This window comes from Petromyzon marinus, chromosome 36, assembly GCF_048934315.1.
Source record: "Petromyzon marinus isolate PM22_M1 ecotype Great Lakes invasive population chromosome 36, UKy_Petmar_22M1.pri1.0, whole genome shotgun sequence".
Classification (NCBI taxonomy): Eukaryota; Metazoa; Chordata; class Hyperoartia; order Petromyzontiformes; family Petromyzontidae; genus Petromyzon; species Petromyzon marinus.
Window position 1 is genome coordinate 9763759 of NC_133702.1, and position 18485 is coordinate 9782243.

The 18485-nt window shown below is 45.7% G+C and overlaps 2 protein-coding genes across 2 annotated transcripts in view; both read left to right on the forward strand.

Moving 5' to 3' along the window:
• The first annotated feature begins 5564 nt into the window (after positions 1–5564).
• CCNQ (cyclin Q) lies at positions 5565–12734 on the forward strand. Its single transcript, XM_032966450.2, has 5 exons — positions 5565–5907; positions 7328–7511; positions 9519–9651; positions 10179–10412; positions 11406–12734. The coding sequence occupies exons 1-5, from the start codon at positions 5805–5807 to the stop codon at positions 11493–11495; spliced, it is 744 nt and encodes a 247-aa protein (XP_032822341.1). The 5' UTR covers positions 5565–5804; the 3' UTR covers positions 11496–12734.
• Positions 12735–14217: 1483 nt separating this feature from the next.
• APPL1 (adaptor protein, phosphotyrosine interacting with PH domain and leucine zipper 1) overlaps positions 14218–18485 on the forward strand; it is a 31661-nt gene continuing 27393 nt past the window's right edge. The window contains exon 1 of the mRNA XM_032966449.2: positions 14218–15269. Coding sequence (XP_032822340.2) covers positions 15216–15269 — 54 coding nt within the window. The 5' untranslated portion in view covers positions 14218–15215. The remainder of the gene's footprint in view (positions 15270–18485) is intronic.

An 18485-nucleotide genomic window follows, 5' to 3' on the forward strand; every position in this document is an offset into this window, starting at 1 on the left:
CTATATAAAATGCTATGTATATTTGTAGGTTCCTATATAAAATGCTGTGTATATTGTAGGTTCCTATATAAAATGCGGTGTATATTGTAGGTTCCTATATAAAATGCTGTGTATATGTGTAGGTTCCTATATAAAATGCTGTGTATATTTGTAGGTTCCTATATAAAATGCTGTGTATATTTGTAGGTTCCTATATAAAATGCTGTGTATATTTGTAGGTTCCTATATAAAATGCTGTGTATATTTGTAGGTTCCCATATAAAATGCTGTGTTTATTTGTAGGTTCCTATATAAAATGCTGTGTATATGTGTAGGTTCCTATATAAAATGCTGTGTATATGTGTAGGTTCCTATATAAAATGTTGTGTATATGTGTAGGTTCCTATATAAAATGCTGTGTATATGTGTAGGTTCCTATATAAAATGCTGTGTATATGTGTAGGTTCCTATATAAAATGCTGTGTATATGTGTAGGTTCCTATATAAAATGCTGTGTATATGTGTAGGTTCCTACATAAAATGCTGTGTATATTTGTAGAGTATGAGCGGCGGTGTGGCTTTGCGTCATGTTGTTGGGCAAACGAACACTGTAAAACCAACGTCCTGGGTAACTTCTCATCAGTCACAGTCCAAGGTCTCATTTTGTGAGTGAAAGGGGACTTGTTTCCTCAGAGTGTGCTCACCTACCCATAAATTCTAGTTGTATTGTTATACAGTAATTATATATGTGTGTGTGGTTACAGCCACATTCAGTATCTCCATCCTCGCCATCGTCTAACAATCTAAAGCAGATTATTCTTAAGATGTCGTGGGCAAGTTATAGTGAAAAGGCAATGTAGGGAACACATCCCAAATGATATTGTGCGTACAAATACCATTTAATTATTCTCCTGGCAAGTGGATAAGTTACGTGATTGCTCAATGGCCTCTTACATAGCATATTATATATACAAGTTTAGCAATAGTAATGCTATTTATTTCACTCATTCTGCTCTGTTTACCATGGGAAATAGAGGTCAAATGTGTTAAAGATGTCAACCCTGTCACCGGCATGTTTAGAGAAGTAGAGCAGACGTGTTTTAATCACGGTTGCGGAGCACAACAGGCCAGAACGGCCAGCCACGAACAGCACTACGGAAGGTGTGATAGATAAGAGTTGATACATTTCTTGAATGGAGGAAGATTGTGAGGACTTGTGAAAAGGAGATGATGGCGGGGAATACGAGGAACAGTCAGTGTGAGGGAAGAATCGGAGAGCAGTTTAACACATAGGCTTTCGCGACCAATATAATCCATAATAGGATTACCGTTTTAATACATGCAATGGACAGGAAGGACAAGATCAATGTACGTTGACTCAAGAGCGTAGAAGTGTGGTCACCACATCTACGCCTCTATATAAGGAACGAAACAGGTGGACTTCTCCACAAATTTGGCTGTCACCTGATGAAGCTAGTTTCAATTACTGGCGAAACGTCGAACTCAGATTGTAAATGTTGTGGCTTGGCTCTCCAACACACCGCTGTACTAGTGACGAATTGGCCACGTTCTGTTTACGTAGCAACCCTTACTAGTTGGCTGTGTCAGGTGGGGACGGGTTTAACGACACACCTATATATTTACGCGATCTAACCCAAAAAACCTCTCATTAAATCGGATAGTGGCGTAACGAGCCTGGGGTGCAAGGGGTGGCCAAAGCTACGAGTTTGGGGCCCCCTTGACACCCACCATGAGAGACAAATCAAATTTTGGGGGGCCCCGACCTGACCGACTGGGGCACCCTCTGAGCTGATGATGTAGTTAGATACTATGCCCACCGTCGGAGAGCGAGAAGTGTTTTCTTTACCTGCCAGTGCCGGTGATAGTTGAAGACGGTGCCATGGACTTATGGATGAGATGGTAACAGCCAGTCTGCTCGACCGAAGTCCCCAGCAATGGATTGGATGGGATTAGCGAGTGTTGATTTTTTTGTTGTTATTGTTGCAAGAGGTGCCAACAAAAAAAAGGCACCGTAAATGGCAGAGGCCGTTGGCAGTTTCACTTACAATTGCTCGCGGGGTCGTTTAGCGTTTGTCGAGGTCCGACAAACCTTCCTGTTTAATTGAGACTGCGTGGCACCGCGCCCTCGCACTCCGATTGTGTGTTTATTGACGGGACGGGAAAAGGTAGCTTTGTTTTCTTTGCCTTTGTTTTCTTTCCCCTCGTTTTGTTATGACTTTAAACGCGTTGGTGTGGTTTTTGTTTCTCTTTTCCGCAACATTTTTGTTGTTGTTTTTTGTTAATGCTCTTAAAAATAACATTTTGGAAATAACAGCTCCAAAGTCAAAAAAGCCTGGCAGAATAATATTGTTACGATTGGAAGGACGATTTAAAAAAAAAAGGATTGTGCGTGTAGTTTAAATTGATCTCACTCTTACCCCTTCCCCCACATTAGTTTGCGTACGCTTGTGTGATTAAGGCAGGGCCAGTCACACACGCAGGCGCTGTCCACATGGGTTTGGCACCATGTGAGTGAGTTATCATGGAGAAAGGGCAACTTGAGAAGTTGCTCTCCGAAACCTCTCGGCCTACGCCGAGACCGCGATGTTGGAATACTCGCTCGGAGAGAAGGTTATTCTGAAGATGATGGTACTAAAGCAAGTGTGATGAGGCCAATACAAGTTTTAAGCTGAAGACTTCCAGGACGGCTGATTCATCGCTGGCAGCCGCCAGTGTGTTTCGGAAGTCTCCCAGAAATGTGGAAGATTTTTGAAAGGCCCAAGATACGGTTAAATAATAAGTATCATTCAGCACCGATGTTAGGTGGATGGGTTCATAACGCATTGCGTAAACACTGGGCCACCTCTCCACCAAAATATTACCATGTCTGAATGTATATATATTTTGGAATAATATAAACTCGTAGGCTTTCGCGACCAATATCCATAATAGAGCTTTTTTGTTTACGCGATCTAACCCAAAAAAACCCCTATTATGAATTAATAAAAAAACTGTTTATTAATAAAAGTCTCAGAATCCCAGGACACTTTCCCCATCAGTCCTGCTTGGAATCGCTGGCCAAGCATGTGGTGTTTATTTGCTGAAGTGATGCCCATAGACGTAACACCTGAATAAAATCGAATTTTAAAACCAAAATAATGTTTCGAGCACAATTTTGCTCTGGATCGTAATTATCGACGTAGGTATATGTCAATAGACTACTTTATAACACAGGCGTGTTAATTACATAGATGCCACCCATGGGAATTGGCAAGGAACGTGTGTGCTGTGTTTATGCCCCTCCAACCATCCACAATGCCCCCCCCCCCATCTCATCAAATATCAGAAGCTAAGCATCTTTCAGCCTGTGTGTATGAACTTCTTTCGCACTATACGTAGCTAACCGTGCTCGTCGGAGGTGCGGATAGTACTGCATACCTGTCAATGTATACGGTTTACCCCGTATTCTTGTAGAGGGAAATTGAGTTTTCAGGTCCATATGGCGGACAGCCGTTTCAATACGGGCAAAGAAAAAAGAATGTCTGTTTGTGTTTCTCCCTTGTGATGGGACTTTGGAGAATGAACGTTGAGATTTATAAGTGGCACGGGGTGACCAATACGGTCTGAATTGGTCTGTAATAAGGTAGGCACTGATAAGGGGTTGGGGGCCGTCCATAAATGACGTCACGCGATTTTGGCCGATTTTTTACCTCCCTCCCCCCCTCGTCACACGGCGTCACAAAAAGTCAGACCCCCCACAAATATGACGTCACAAAGTTCTGCCCCCCCCCAAAAAACCACATTTCCATTTTCAAAATAAAACATGCTCCAAATCACTTTAAACTAAAACTATTGTCATTGTAGTGCGTATTTAATGTGGCACTGCACTCTGATGTTGAAGGAGAAAACATGTATTAAAAGGCGTTGGAAAGCTGAAATTTAGCATAAAATTAACTTGAAAATATTCAACGTCTAACTAAAACTGCAGATGTTCAGAATAATCATAAAATATTAAAAGTAATTATAACTACAAAAAATACTTTAAACTTTGTAGTAGAACGAAGCAAAATGGAGAGTACAATTATAACAATCACATAATAATTTCACAGACTCAAAAGCCCTGGTAGAATCATTAGAATTAAAATGTTTAATAACAATCATTCAAAAAAACTTACAAAATGTATGCTTCTCCATTCTGCCATGGAGAAGCAAAACGCTCCTTCATGGAATAAATAAAAGGTGACATTAGCAAATTAAAATAATCAAATAGTTAATAATGAAAATTAATCAAAATTAGTGTCTATTTAATTCATATTTATTGAAAGTTGCGCACTTTGATGTGACGTCACATTTCTCAACCCTCCCTCCCCCCCCCTCGTCACACATCGTCACAAATGTCTGAACCCTCCCCTCCTCGGTGCGTGACGTCATTTATGGACGGCCCCTTGACAGCTATTGGATGGCTGATCACCATGCACCATGCATAACAGGTTGTTATCGTTTCGATTTAAAACTTTTCGTGATTGCAGGGATTCATCTTCTTGGTTCTTTTGGTAAAGTCACCACGTAGAATGTAAATAAAATAATAATACAAATTAAGTAATACAATTCTTACGACGTTTCGGCCACAACACAAGTGGCCTTCTTCGAAGGATCTTAAAGGTTGTGTGGAATCCCTCCCCGTAGAGGTGGCTAAATTTCGATTTAAAGCTTTCGTGACTGCAGGGATTCATCTTCTTGGTTCTTTCGGTAAAGTAGCCACGTAGAAGGGAAATAATTAAAAAAATTCTCACGTTTCGGCCACTTGTGTTGTGGCCGAAACGTCGTGAGAATTTTATTTATTATTATTTTATTTCCATTCTACGTGACTTTACCGAAAGAACCAAAAAGGCTGTTATCGGCCGTTGTGTGACTTTCGTGATCAGCAGGGGATAATGCATCGGCAAAAAAACACAGTTACCGTATATACGTTGAAGCTTATAGTACCTGAACTAACCCACACTGACACCAGCGCTCGTGAAGTATGGTCGAATAACCCCCACGGACCTGCCACGTCGTGGGGAGGCACACGTCCAGCGGTAGAGTGGCTGGACACATTTGTGCATTGTGTCGTGAACGTGTATAGCGGTGGATTTTATTTTTCTACATATTTGAGAAATTAGACTCGCTTATATTAGCGTGCAGTTAATGACAAAGAAATGTAAACTGATGGTGCAATCTGTTTGTCGTTGTAAACTTAGAAAAACAAATGAGTACAGGATAAACATTGCCAATGTAAACTGGCGGTGCTATTTGGCTAAAACGCCTCTTGAAATAAACAACGCCGTCAAATTGCCACGGCCCCTGGCACGGCCATTCGAAACCAATTCAGGCGATTCCATTTCTTTGTAGGGGGTGTGCTCGTTAAAAAAATAATTTATATACCCCTAAAACAACATTACAAGCCGCTGAATATGTATAACATGTAATTATTACGTATCTATATGTATATGAAGATGATTGTAGAAGTCACGTTAAATTATTACATATTTTCAAAAAATATAATTGGATCTTTCCCCCCCTCAATCTTATTTCCGAATGGATGCTCCCATCATCTGGGACGCGCGGGTCCACGTGTCCTGGTACAGTGCGAGTTGTGGATTCGAGGCCCCGTGTAGGGGGTTGCTGGGGTCATCCCCTTGCTGGCCTGGCTGGGCTCCTGCTCTGAGGTTCAGTCTCGTGGGTTCACGGTTGAGAACTCTGGGCTTAAGTCCTGATACCAAGTTTCGGCCTTTTAATCCGTCGATCAGAGACCGGGTTCCAGGTTCTGCAAGGGGTGACACACCATGGCCGCAATGGAACTCACCGACCGAGGCCTCCCCGTCTTCGAGGAGCCGAGCAAAGAGGCCAAGACCCACTTCAAGCTCTGCCGCTTCATCATGGAAGCAGGTGCTGTATTGTACTCGAGCGGACATGGCCCACCAATGTATTGGCGAGACAAAGACCCACCCCCACCCCGTCCTGTGTAGCCTGAACAGACTGTCCGAGGGCAAGTGCTATTAGCGAGTAGCGCCTATCAAAGCCACGCCGGGCCGCCTTTGTCTCCCCAGTTACGATGGTTTAAACACCGGGTACACGTACTCATTTGAGGCTGCGTCGACTTAGTGGAGGCCCGTGACCGGTTCAGACAATCCATCGCTGGTGTTGGCCGTGAGCGGGAATTGAACTCGTGTCGCCGGGGTTTCGTAGCGCAGTGTAGTTGCTAACCTTCGATTTAAAGCTTTCGTGACTGCAAGGATTCATCTTCTTTGGTTCTTTCGGTAAAGTCACGTAGAATGAGAATTAAATAATAAATTAATCAAATAAAATAACGCAATAAAATTATCACGTGTTTTCGGCCACAACACAAGCGGCCTTCATCAGGTGAAGGGACGAGACTGTCTGGAGGACAGCGCTAGCACTACCGCAATAGGCTGCGGTGGACCCACACACACACGCAAGCTAATCGGGGGTGGGTGAGCCTGTCACCGCGAGAGAAGCCCCCTCCCAGTGACAGATGCGGTTCACCGCACTAACAATTGGACGTACAGCAGCGCTGCCAGGTCTGAAATGCCTCCACTCATCCTCCCCCCCCCACTGCAGTGCCCCGATGGGTGCTGCTAAAATGTTCACAGTGACGGATAGATGCATGTACAGTACCTCACTGCATTGTTTGCGGGACATTTTTAAGTGGCCAGGTGGTGGGCCCATAGGGCCGAGTTTTGTTGTTGTTTGTTTAATACACTTTTGCTGAAACACAAGTCCAAATGCCACGAAGAACAACCTTTCAGCAGCAACATGGCACCCTAGTTGGTGCAATAAATAAGTGTTGAAACTTTTGATTTAAAGCTTTCGTGACTGCAGTGATTCATATTCTTGACTTTACCGAAAGAACCAAGAATATAAATAAGTGTTGACACTGTCCATTTGAATTGCGCCAAGGCTGTTTATAAGAGATTGGGGAAAGGAGACGATCGGAGGGAAATCCTTTAGGCAAGAAGCAGACATAGCCCTGTGTTGTTTTGACCTGTAGTGTTGGTGGTGGTTGAACACTGTGATGGATGTTATAAAACAGCCGGTCTGGTAGAGTCCTCAACATGGGTGGCAGGGATTCACAAACTTGACTTCTTTTTGCAAGGGCTGCAAAGGGCACCGCAATGGCGCAGCGACCGTGCGGCAGTTTCACTTCAAACTGCGTTGACGAAGCATGTGCCCTGCACGTACGTTCGGCTCGGAACTTGTCGTGCATTACCTCGTCGGTCACTCGGCTTCAATTGAGCACTTTGCCCCCAGCTGTCCCTGACCCTGCGACCGACCGCTCTGCTCGCAGGCGTGAAGCTGGGCATGCGCTCGGTGCCCCTGGCCACGGCGTGCACCCTGTACCACGCCTTCTTCTCCGAGGTCAGCCTGGACGACTACGACCCACACCTGGTGGCCGCCTCCTGCCTCTACCTGGCGGGCAAGGCTGAGGAGCAGCATGTGCGCCTCCGTGACATCATCAACGTGGTGCACAGGTGGCGAGAGCGGCCCTTCCAGCTTCATTTCGTTCTTCTCGCGCCCCCATCGCGCCAACTTAGTCGCACCTCCGATTAGCACGGCTGGCTACGCACGGCGCGAAAGACGTTCAACACACATACACGCGTACATAGTCGCACCTCCTGGCTTTGACGTTCCACCTCGAAGACACTGGTCTGACCGTCCGCCGCGTCGCGATAACAACGGGCTGATGCTGCAGCGCGTCTTCATGAATGCAAAGTTAAACGCGCAAGCCACAGTAGTTGCAATTGTGACCGTGCAACACAAACTATGGACCTTAATAGCAAACCACCGTACTGCAGTCGGCGCTGCTTCAACGGAGGAATAGCCAAACTACACGAGCTCTCTCCTGAAGGCCTCTCGTCGTGGCTAGCAGACCTCGCGACATTGGCATTTAGCTGCTGAACGTATTGCACGGTCAGCCTTCCAGCTGCTCCACTGAGTCTTTCTCAATGGGTCTTTGGTGATTTGAAAACATATATTGTTTGTCAGTGGAGGTTGACAAAGGGCCATTTCCTGAAATGTGACTGTCATGTGTTTCTTCTTTTAAGGGCACAGTTTTATTGATTAATGTTTTTTGTTGTTAATTTTGCTTGTGCACTGCCGCCAATGCAGCGTCGCCAAATAAATTGTTTAATGTTGTGATTTCGGACAATTTGCTGGCCCTTTGCTTTCTAACCTTACCCCACACTTCCAATGCATGCTACCTTTTTTGGACGTCCTAATAAAAAAGAGACCTGATGGTTCAATGAGCCACTCTGTCTATAGGAAAGCTACCCATACGGATGCTTACCTGAAACCGGATTCCCACCACCATCCATCCCAGAAGAATTCCCTCATCAAGACTCTGCACCATAGAGCCCAATGCATATCCGACCAGGAACACATAGCCAGTGAACTCAAGCACGTACACCAAGCTCTTAAGGCTAATGATTACTCCGACTACACAATCCGCAAAGCTATCACTCCAACGATGAAGAAGGACCCTCTTGAGGAGCCATTCAAAACCATCACTTTACCCTACATTGCAAGGATCACAAAAAAGATCTCTAAAATCTTGAATAAACACAAGAGCCAGGTCCGATTCAACACATTACATAAAATCCGTGATCTGGTTCCGTCTGTAAAAGATGTGATTCCGGACATACAGTACCCTGGCGTCTACAAACTAAGTTGCCTCTGTGGTCGTAGTTACATTGGAGAAACCAAACTACATATCTCGGACCGCATCCGTGAACACAAAGCAGACCTAAAACACGGTAGGACCAACACCTCGGCCGTGGCAGATCACTTATAATTCAGTAGGCTCACATGACATTGACTTCTCCAAGACAGGTTCTCTGCAAGCCATCTGGCTATCATGAGAGATTCGTTCATGAGGCTATCCACATATACAAACACAGACAATTTCAACCGAGAAGATGGATTCCGGCTTAGCAATCATTGGAAGGATTTGATAAACCATTTCGGATCTTAATTGATTGTTCACGCTTGCGGTGGCTTTCAGACCGCATCCATTATTTCCGTCTCCCCCCTCCTCTTTTCCGAACATAGATGGACTCGTCCATCTGAGTAACTGCCAAATCGCTCTCCGTGGTGCTAAAGTTAAGAAAAAAACCGCCACTTTTTTCAAATTTTATTGCTGTGGTTTGCACACCTGATGATGATTGCTTGTGTTGCAGTCGAAACGTCGTGAGAATTTAATTGTTTTATATTTGTATTATTTTATTGTTTCCCTTCTACGTGACTTTACCAAAAGAACCAAGAATATGAATCCCTGCAGTCACAAAAGCTTTAAATCAAAACATTACTATGCTAGTTCGTGGATTATGTAAAGTGGTGACATCAATTTGAATATATTTACACCTCTGCATTTCAATCTGTTGCTTTTAATTAGTGAAAAATCTGACTGTATTTGTTGTTACATTTTCCATTATTGCTGATTGGTTGGTGCTGAATATATACATGTGTCTTTGCACTGACAGGCATCTGAACCCTGACAAAGAGCTGCTGCAGTTGTCAAAGGAGTTCTGGGAGCTGAGGGACAGCCTGGTGCAGTGCGAGCTCCTCATCCTACGAGTGCTCAAATTTCAGATCTCCTTCACACACCCGCACAAGGTAAATTGTCACCTTCACTGTAGTCATGATCTATCCTATGATAAATGAAGGCGTCCCCAAGAAATGCATCACCATCTATTGGGTCTTACGATATAACAATAACACTATCTCCCGCACGTGAGCTTGTTTTATCGCTTCATCTCCGTGGCGGATGTGTTCTTGGGTCTAAGGATGTCTACCACAGCCATCTTACCTTCTAGTGACAAATCCAGTGCATTGTGAAAGCTATCACATTTCTAGGATGCTCAACCAGGCAGGACACATGGTGAGATGATAGCCCCTCCCTCCATGAGCACCACAGCGAATGTCCAGCATACTGCTCATATGGCCCACCCACTCTTTAAACCATGCCCACTACTCATTTAACCCAAAAAATAAAAAAATCGAAAATGCTTTGGTGGGATACCAGGACAACCTTTCGGAACTGGTAAACATCCCTGTCAAACAACCAGGGACGTTTGGTAGATGTATACGCACCACCCCACACCAGTACGAATAGAGCAAGTTTTCGCAACTTCCCACCGCAGTACTTGCTGTACTACCTGACATCGCTGCGCAACTGGATGGGCACGTGGGCGTGGGAGCGGGCGGGCCCCCTTGCCGAGACGGCCTGGGCCCTGCTGAGCGACAGCTACCTTCGCGGCGGGGCCATCCTGCGGCATCGTGCGCAGCACGTCGCCGCCGCTGCCCTCTACCTGGCGCTTGAGTGCCGTGGAACCGAGGTTCCGGGCAACCGCGAAGCGCGCACCTCCTGGTGGCAGGTTTGTACCTCCCGATTAGCACGGTTGGTTACGTACGGTGCGAAAGAAGTTCTACACACAGTCTGTTATCCTGTAATGCGGTAGTTGTGTTCCTGAAGAACACCGCATTATGGAAAAATCGGGCTGGAATAAATAATGTATAATATAGGGAAAAGCACAGCCACGATAACGCGTGAGATGCGTACGCAGGCGTGTGGGTAGCATCTAGAAGGATCCAGCAGCATCCCGCCTTGTATGATGCTATGCCAAGGCAGCGGTGCAACCGCTTATTCCTTCTCACACGACTTAGCCCTGTTCACCCAATCGCGTTATATCCGATTCACATCCGGGTTATAAAAAAAAAAAATCTCTAATACATTCATCACATTGTATCCAATTTGCATTATGATACCACTGCATCATCATGTTGTGACGTGTGTTGGGGTAAAGTGTAGGTACGGCCCACCTCTTTCTTCCATGACATCTGGCCAGCATGGACGGACGAGTTGGCGTAGCTGGGCTTTAAAGTTCTCCCTCGTGTGGCATCCCCATTCCCGCCAGTAGTGGTGCGAGCAAGCAGTTGCAATTGCAAGGCGGCTGCACCCATTGCATTTTTTCACTTTTACCGTAATCATCCATGATCTGGCCACTGGCTGTATAAACGCCTCCCCAAACCGCCGCTGTCTTCCATGGTCTTGAGATGCAGCGATCCGTCTCGTAGCAATCCGTCAAGCGAATGTAATCCATTCATCTCCGTGGTGGACGTCCTCTTGAGCTTGTTCCCACGTTTGGCTCTCATGCGTTGGTTGGTGAAAGCGGAGACCATAGATGCAAGTGCATAGTACAGTACAATAATGGACTTTGCTGCCCTGCTGTCCGCTGGCTACCACATAGCCCCCCCCCCCCACCGCACACTACATTAGCGCAGGAGAATGATAATGTAAGAACATCAGTATCAGGCAGTGCACCGGGTGACTTTGCATCATTTTGCTCTGAACGCTTGTCTGTGGACAGGCGCTGTGCGAAGAAGACCTTTCCTATGAGGTCCTGAACGAGATCGTGTGCGAACTCATCTCCACCTACGACCTGGACGGCCGCGTGTGACTGCCATGAAATGTGCGATGGAAGAGAAGAGAACCGTCGCTTAAATGACATGGCAATATCTGGACAGTCAATGTGTCGACACGAGGGATTCTCCATGCAGTTGATGAATTATAAACTGGAAAAGGTGTGATTGTGACCATAAGATGGGTCTTCCTATTATGCCTTGCATGTCAAGTGACATCACAATACTTCTTGCATCTAACTTGCACAGAGCAACTGTTTATGTGCCATGCCCTTTTTCAAAGATGTCACCAATCATGGCCTTACATTTAGTTCTGTCCATGATATTACTCAAGAACATTGAATTAAACTAGATTCGAAGCTTTCGTGACTGCAGGAATTACTCTGGTTCTTTCGGTAAAGTCACGTTAGAAATAAAATAAAACATTTCTTTGGAAGAAGGTAATCAGGTGGGGTGTTGACTGTTTTGTTGGCCGACTCTCTGTGTTGTATTGCATTATATTTCCAAGTTTACTATGTTTTCTCATTCATTTGTACCTGATGATGGTTGCTTGTGTTGCAATCGAAACGTCATTTTCTTACATTATTTAATTACATTTATTTCTACGTGACTTTACCGAAAGAACCAAAGAGGAACATTGAATTAGTTACTCCCAGTCTTCCATGGCTTTTTGTGGTACCTATAAATTTCACATTTATATTAGGTCTCTTCTCATGATGTCCAACAAATCTATGACTTTCCTCTCTCTATTTCCATTCATTTTCTTTGTGTACCTGCTAATCGTGATAAGTTTGCTACTCATCCTGTCTGCGCGTGGCGTTTTGAACAACCGTAACGTTTATAGTAGAAATAATGTGTTTTTATTCACAGATGAAAACCTATTTCACAAGTGACACTCATTTTACATTAACGAGTCTCTGTAATTTGAGCCAGGGATTAAAAACTGTGCCCTGTCCGCTCAGCGACAACTTCTTGTGACATGGGACGGCATCACCTCTGACCTGAACATATTCCCCACAACTCTGCTCCCTTATGCCGCCCACCTGACATAGGGTCTGGGCCCCTAACCCATAAAATGGCAGCGCTGTTTATTCAAGAGTGCTGTCGTTTTCTTGGAGTTAACTTTAGTGGAGTGATGCTCCACACTATTTGTACATATTTCTTCGTCGACTTATGTTGGTGGATTCTCAACGGGCATTTTTATCATGTTTTTGTTGTCCAATGTTGTAAACTTACTGCTGTATCTGTATCAGATGCAATAAAGCTTACACTCTGGAGCAATGAAGTATTTAATTCATTTGTTTTCAGTATTCGGTCAGAATACTGAAAGCAATAGTTGTGCTTCAGGTATTTTTTTAAAGTCACAGGCTTGTATCAACCTGCTGTTGGATTAAGTCGTCACGCTCTGCCTGCAATGGACATGTTCGACTAATTGTTAGTGCGGCTTGGAGAGAATAGGGCGTTGGAGGCATTCATTGCAAGGAATCGGACTCGAGTCTCCAGGTTCATAGTGCGGTGTTCATCTTTGTGCCAGCGTTCCATCCCTGCCTCGGTAGGTTTTCGATGGAGAATTTTGCATGTATAGAGCAGTATTTAGCTACTGTACATTTTAAAAAATCCGTTTTCCACCAATTACAACCGAATGTTTGATAAATTGCATTGAGCACACCATTCCGAGGTTTGACAGTATCACCACGCCTGCCAGCTACAATACGGAAGTATGGTATCCAGGATGTCAGCGGTGGTATTCGGACCACAATAAATAACACTACTAAGCATTAACAATTATTTTTTTTAAAAAACGACACCAATTCCAGATAATGCATCGATGAGCGTTGCATACCTTGGTTTAATTGCAACATGATGGCATGAACATTCCGATCTATCCAGCTACGACAAGAATTGTAATGCTGTACCAATGTGACATTGCCCATTTCGCCTATGCGGTTATTGCCCACATGTCACCACCACCGACCAGCAAGGCTTGCCAGCTCATTCATTCTGAGCCCGCTACAGTAAAGCATTGGATATCAGGGTGTCTGCTCACACGCCACCGCTACCCAGCGCTGTCAGCTGATCGCCTGAAAATATAACCAAACCGTAGCATAACATTAACCAATATAAATGAATTTAAAAGAAAGTGGTGCTGCTGCTGTTGCTGCATTGGCAGTTGTACACAATTGACAACACATTCACCAACAATGTCTCGGAGTTATGACGAATAAATAACAATACAAATGTATGATGCAACGTTCCAGGCGAAACGTCACATTCCAGATTTTTATACTTTAAGGCCAATGTTATTGTATTATTTAAGTTGACCTATTGCACCGTACGTAGCCAACTTTGCTGATCGGAGGTGACACATTTTGTTGAGTTATTTTTTTGTGAGTTGTGATTGTGCACCATTACCAACACAGCAGCAGCACCAAATAAATTTGTCAAGTTATAGCACCGAACATATTTCCAATTATTGCCATTGCATTATGTATTGAGGATGCTGCTGTCCACGTGCCAACTTTAACGTTTATAGCAATCAGGAGGAATCCGATGAGCTATAAAGCTCTTTTTCACAGGTGTCCAGTTGCGTAAGAACGTTACAACAACGAGGCTTTTTTAGGGGGGGACTGTACTCAACAGCCGTGCTTAGGAAAATTACGTTTCAAAAACACCCAAGCTGTCTGGGTTGAGCTACCACTAACTCAGCCCGATGATGATGACACCTGCGCATGCGCAATGGTGGCGGGGAGAGACAGCCTCTAAATCCCTACGCTGGATAAGCGCGGCGCGGGCCCACGTGACCCGCGTCCCAACGCCGGAACGCAGTGCGGAATGTGAGGCGTGGGGCCTGATGAAGTAGACGCCCTGTCTCCCCGTGTCCACATCAGCTCCTGTGTCCGCTGTCTCTCTACCTTGTCTCCATCAGCTCCTGTGTCCGCTGTCTCTCTACCTTGTCTCCATCAGCTCCTGTGTCCGCTGTCTCTCTACCTTGTCTCCATCAGCTCCTGTGTCCGCTGTCTCCCCGTGTCTCTATCAGCTCCTGTGTCCGCTGTCTCCCTGTGTCTCCTGTGTCCGCTGTCTCCCTGTGTCTCCATCAGTTCTTGTGTCCGCTGTCTCCATCAGCTCCTGTGTCCGCTGTCTCCCTGTGTCTCCATCAGCTCCTGTGTCCGCTGTTTCCCTGTGTCTCCATCAGCTCCTGTGTCCGCTGTCTCCCTGTGTCTCCATCAGCTCCTGTGTCCGCTGTCTCCCTGTGTCTCCATCAGCTCCTGTGTCCGCTGTTTCCCTGTGTCTCCATCAGCTCCTGTGTCCGCTGTCTCCCTGTGTCCGCTGTCTCCCTGTGTCTCCATCAGCTCCTGTGTCCGCTGTCTCCCTGTGGCTCCATCAGCTCCTGTGTCCGCTGTCTCCCCGTGTCCACATCAACTCCTGTGTCCGCTGCCTTGTCTCCCCCAACTCCCATTGTCTCTCTCGCGTTACGCTTGTGTTCTTGTCTTCGCAATCTTTCTCCCCGTCTCCTCTCCCCTGTGTTTACCTTTTGCTCTCGTCTCTTGTCCCCCTCAGCGCTTGTCTCTCCGTCTCCCTCGTTTCGCCTTGTCTTGCTGTCTCCGTGTCTGTCTTGAGTGTGTCTCCTGTGAACCCCTTAGTCCTGTCTCAATCACCAGACCGTGTCTCCCTATCTGTTCTATCTCATCACTTTCGAATCCCTCTGCCCATAGTCGTCCCCCTGTGTCTCTCCGTGTCTCGCCGTGTCCCCCAACGACATGCCAGGCATGGACAAGCTACCCCTGGAGGACGCGCTGGACGACAGCCCACAGGTACGCGTGGACATTGCACATTCCCATGCCGTGGACTGGTACGTCCGTGACACCGCTGCTATTGGACCTGGGGAACTTACAGAGTTGTACTCGATTAGTTTCGACCGCTGAATGGATGACCGCGAGACAAACTCTCAGAGCCTCCGGGCCACTTTGTTGAGTTAAAAGTCAAGGTCTGGATTCCACTCAGCCGATCGTCATCATGGGCTTATTGTCATCATCGTTAGTCGTATCTCCGTGGGTCGATACAATAAGTACTGTAACCAATTTGTGGATATTCAACCGTGGTAATTAGACCGCGGGGCCAGTTATGAATAAAATTAGACGCAACTTTGTTGGCTGAAATTACAATGACAAATACGTTCCGATTGCAATTATTTACAATGACACTATTACGTATATTATTGCCCCCCCCCCAGGCCTGGAGGTAATCCTATGGATAGACTTGTCCTTTCCATGGGAATGTGGATTGGCCATTACTGAACTTATTTTTGGTCCCTCAGTGGTAGCAGAAAGCCCCCTGGAGGCAGGCAACTACCCCTTTGGACCAAACTGCCGCATGGCAATACAAGAATAACAATCCAATAATTTGTTTTAAATACAATACAGTGATATATTAAAGATCTCTGGGTGTATACTCTTTGAGCGAACATACATATATATGTTCATTGCAGCTCCTTTTATAAACATACTTCTGGACGACGGCCCTTTCTGCGTCTTGTGATTAGTGGGGGCTATTGTGGCCATACTTCACCACGCTGGTCAGTGCGGGTTTGTGAAGACGTGGGAGCTTTGAAATGCAGTGCATTAATGTATTCTGCTTCGCTATCCTCGGCTGCTCACCACGTATCTCACAGAACAGCCTGTTACACCCGGTTATGCATGGTGGTCCACCCATTCATTGAGGGCTATCTATCCAGGCTCAACTCGGCTTTGCATCCAAGCTGTGGGTGATTTGGTCACAGACGCATCTGTAAATGCTGTGCAACGTGTTTGCACGCCTCCTGTTACGTTTCTCTCGACTTTTTTTGACAGGCATAATATAAATGGCTGAATAATAATAATATAGCCACTTTTGTTGCTTGTGTCCCGTTTCTTACGACGGTCAAGTCAAAATTCGTTTTGACGTGACCATTTTTAAATGCCCCCCACCATACATGTGCGAGTCGATGTGAGCGAATTGTTCTTGAATGTATCGCCAGCGTGCTATTTACGTCGGTCAGCGTTATGCAGTGGCTGAGTGAGTTATTGATTTTGTTGTTTTAATGGGCAGTAACATGTGTACTTGTATATTGCCCTCCTGTGGCTTGGTGTGCCAGTAAACTCAGGTTGGGGGGGGGGGGTCAGATTGTTGAGGGTTCGCAAAAAAGGTTGTGAACTTGAAGCCAGTGGCTCGTGAGACAAACCACTCACTGCAAGTGGAAAAAAAATGCACATTGGCTTTGGTATTTAAAGCGGCACATGTTAAAGGGAAAAACAGTGAGCCACTCGAGTGTTCACAACCGATCGCCTTGTACATTTGGAATGAGTTGAGGATTAAAAAATATGTATCTTGAAATAATAATTTGAGATATCTTTCTAATCGTTTCCATTATGTACCCACGTTTAATGCCTTCGTGCCAACAACAGTAGTCACGACAACCGATGCCGGGAAACGATCAGAAGTGACGTGATGTTGGCAATATCAATCCCGGTTTTCTCAGATCGGCCCGAAATTTGATGTATCGACCTGATTCGGATTAATCAGACATTCGTGCGAACGTCTCTAATGTACTGTGTACATGTACAAATGCACAGTACTTGTGCCGCGTGTACACATCTACATGTACAGTACATTAGAGACGTGTTCAAGCAAGCACACTGGTCCAGAAAACACTGGACCAGTGTGCTCACTTGAACAGATGCTGCTGGATAATATTGTTCTGGAAAAACAATGGACAACGTTTAGTTTGAATGTGGAGATGCAGAATGAACATCAGACTTGTCACGTTCTTACCCCTAATCCTCCGCAATAACGCAACGCGTTTGTATTCATTATTATGAATACAGTAATTTTATCCTGCAATCTGGATGAGCGATTGGCTGGCGGGTGGCTATTGGGTTCATTCCAATGCGGACACAGGAGGTGCAGTGGCAATTTGCAGGGTTATCGATAACCTGGCCCTCGTTCAAGTTCTGAGTGTCTCTCAATTCCGTGAGCCTTGTCTCAAGTCCGTGGGCTGTGCAAGACGCATCTATTCAGACGTGCCTTCCCATTCAAAATGTGACATTTCAAATAAAAACTGTTTCTTTACTCATTATTATTTATTTGTATTTTACCACCTTACCTTTCTTATGCTATTCGTTGGCCCCAATTGCACTTTTTTGCGCACGTTTGCAATTTGCACTTTGCTCAGTCAGTATTGGCCGCTGAGGTCGGGACGGGTTTCTTAATTCCTGTTGCTGTTATGCCCCCTGTACCTGACCCCGTTCCCTTGTAATGTGCACTGATGCCTACTTTATCGAGGGCGATACTGGCACTTAAAATAAAGCTTGCTTGATTGATTGCTGCGCTGACACGTGACGATCCCGTGGCCACGTGGGGTAACAGAGTCGTGTAAAACTGTAGACACTTGCGTGCGTTATACAACCCAGTGCAGTGTGTCCTGTCAATGAGTGAAGGCCGTTTATTCCCCCGCCGACGTGTGATTTTGAGCCAACCAGGTGTGGGTTGCACCCGGATGGCCAATTGTGGCTCGTGCGACCTGTCAGGTTTGCATGTCTTTGCAGGACACGTGCCTCAAGAGGCTGTTAGTTGTTTTTATTGCCGAAAGGGACAGCTGTGCAAAGCTGGTGCAGTGACGATTCATGGCTCTGTAGCTCCTCTCCATTGTGCTTTCGGGTTGTACAGTACTGCGTGTTTGTTCAGCACAATGAATTCGGTTCCTGGAGAAGCACCTGGCACGTTGGAGAGAAATGTCCAATGGCATGTCGTACAGCGTGGAGTAAACCCCTGGTACAACGTGGAGTAAAGCCTAAGAACACATCGAAGGGCAACGCTTCACAACCGTGATGACTTGCGCGGCAACATTCTGGCTTTCCCCCCCCGCCGCCAACACTGTTATAGAAGCTGTAATAAAAGTGTGTTTTCTTAGCTGGGGATGTGGTATTCAGATAACTATAAATAGTTTTTTCGCCTGGTGGCAGAGTGCAGATGGCAAGCCTTCCTGCTTCGAG

Coding starts and splice junctions, on each gene's coding strand:
- CCNQ (XM_032966450.2), top strand. CDS start 5,805: ATGGCCGCAATGGAACTCACCGACCGAGGCCTCCCCGTCTTCGAGGAG. Junction 5,908..7,327: donor CCGCTTCATCATGGAAGCAG/GTGCTGTATTGT, acceptor CTCTGCTCGCAG/GCGTGAAGCTGGGCATGCGC. Junction 10,413..11,405: donor CGCGCACCTCCTGGTGGCAG/GTTTGTACCTCC, acceptor GTCTGTGGACAG/GCGCTGTGCGAAGAAGACCT.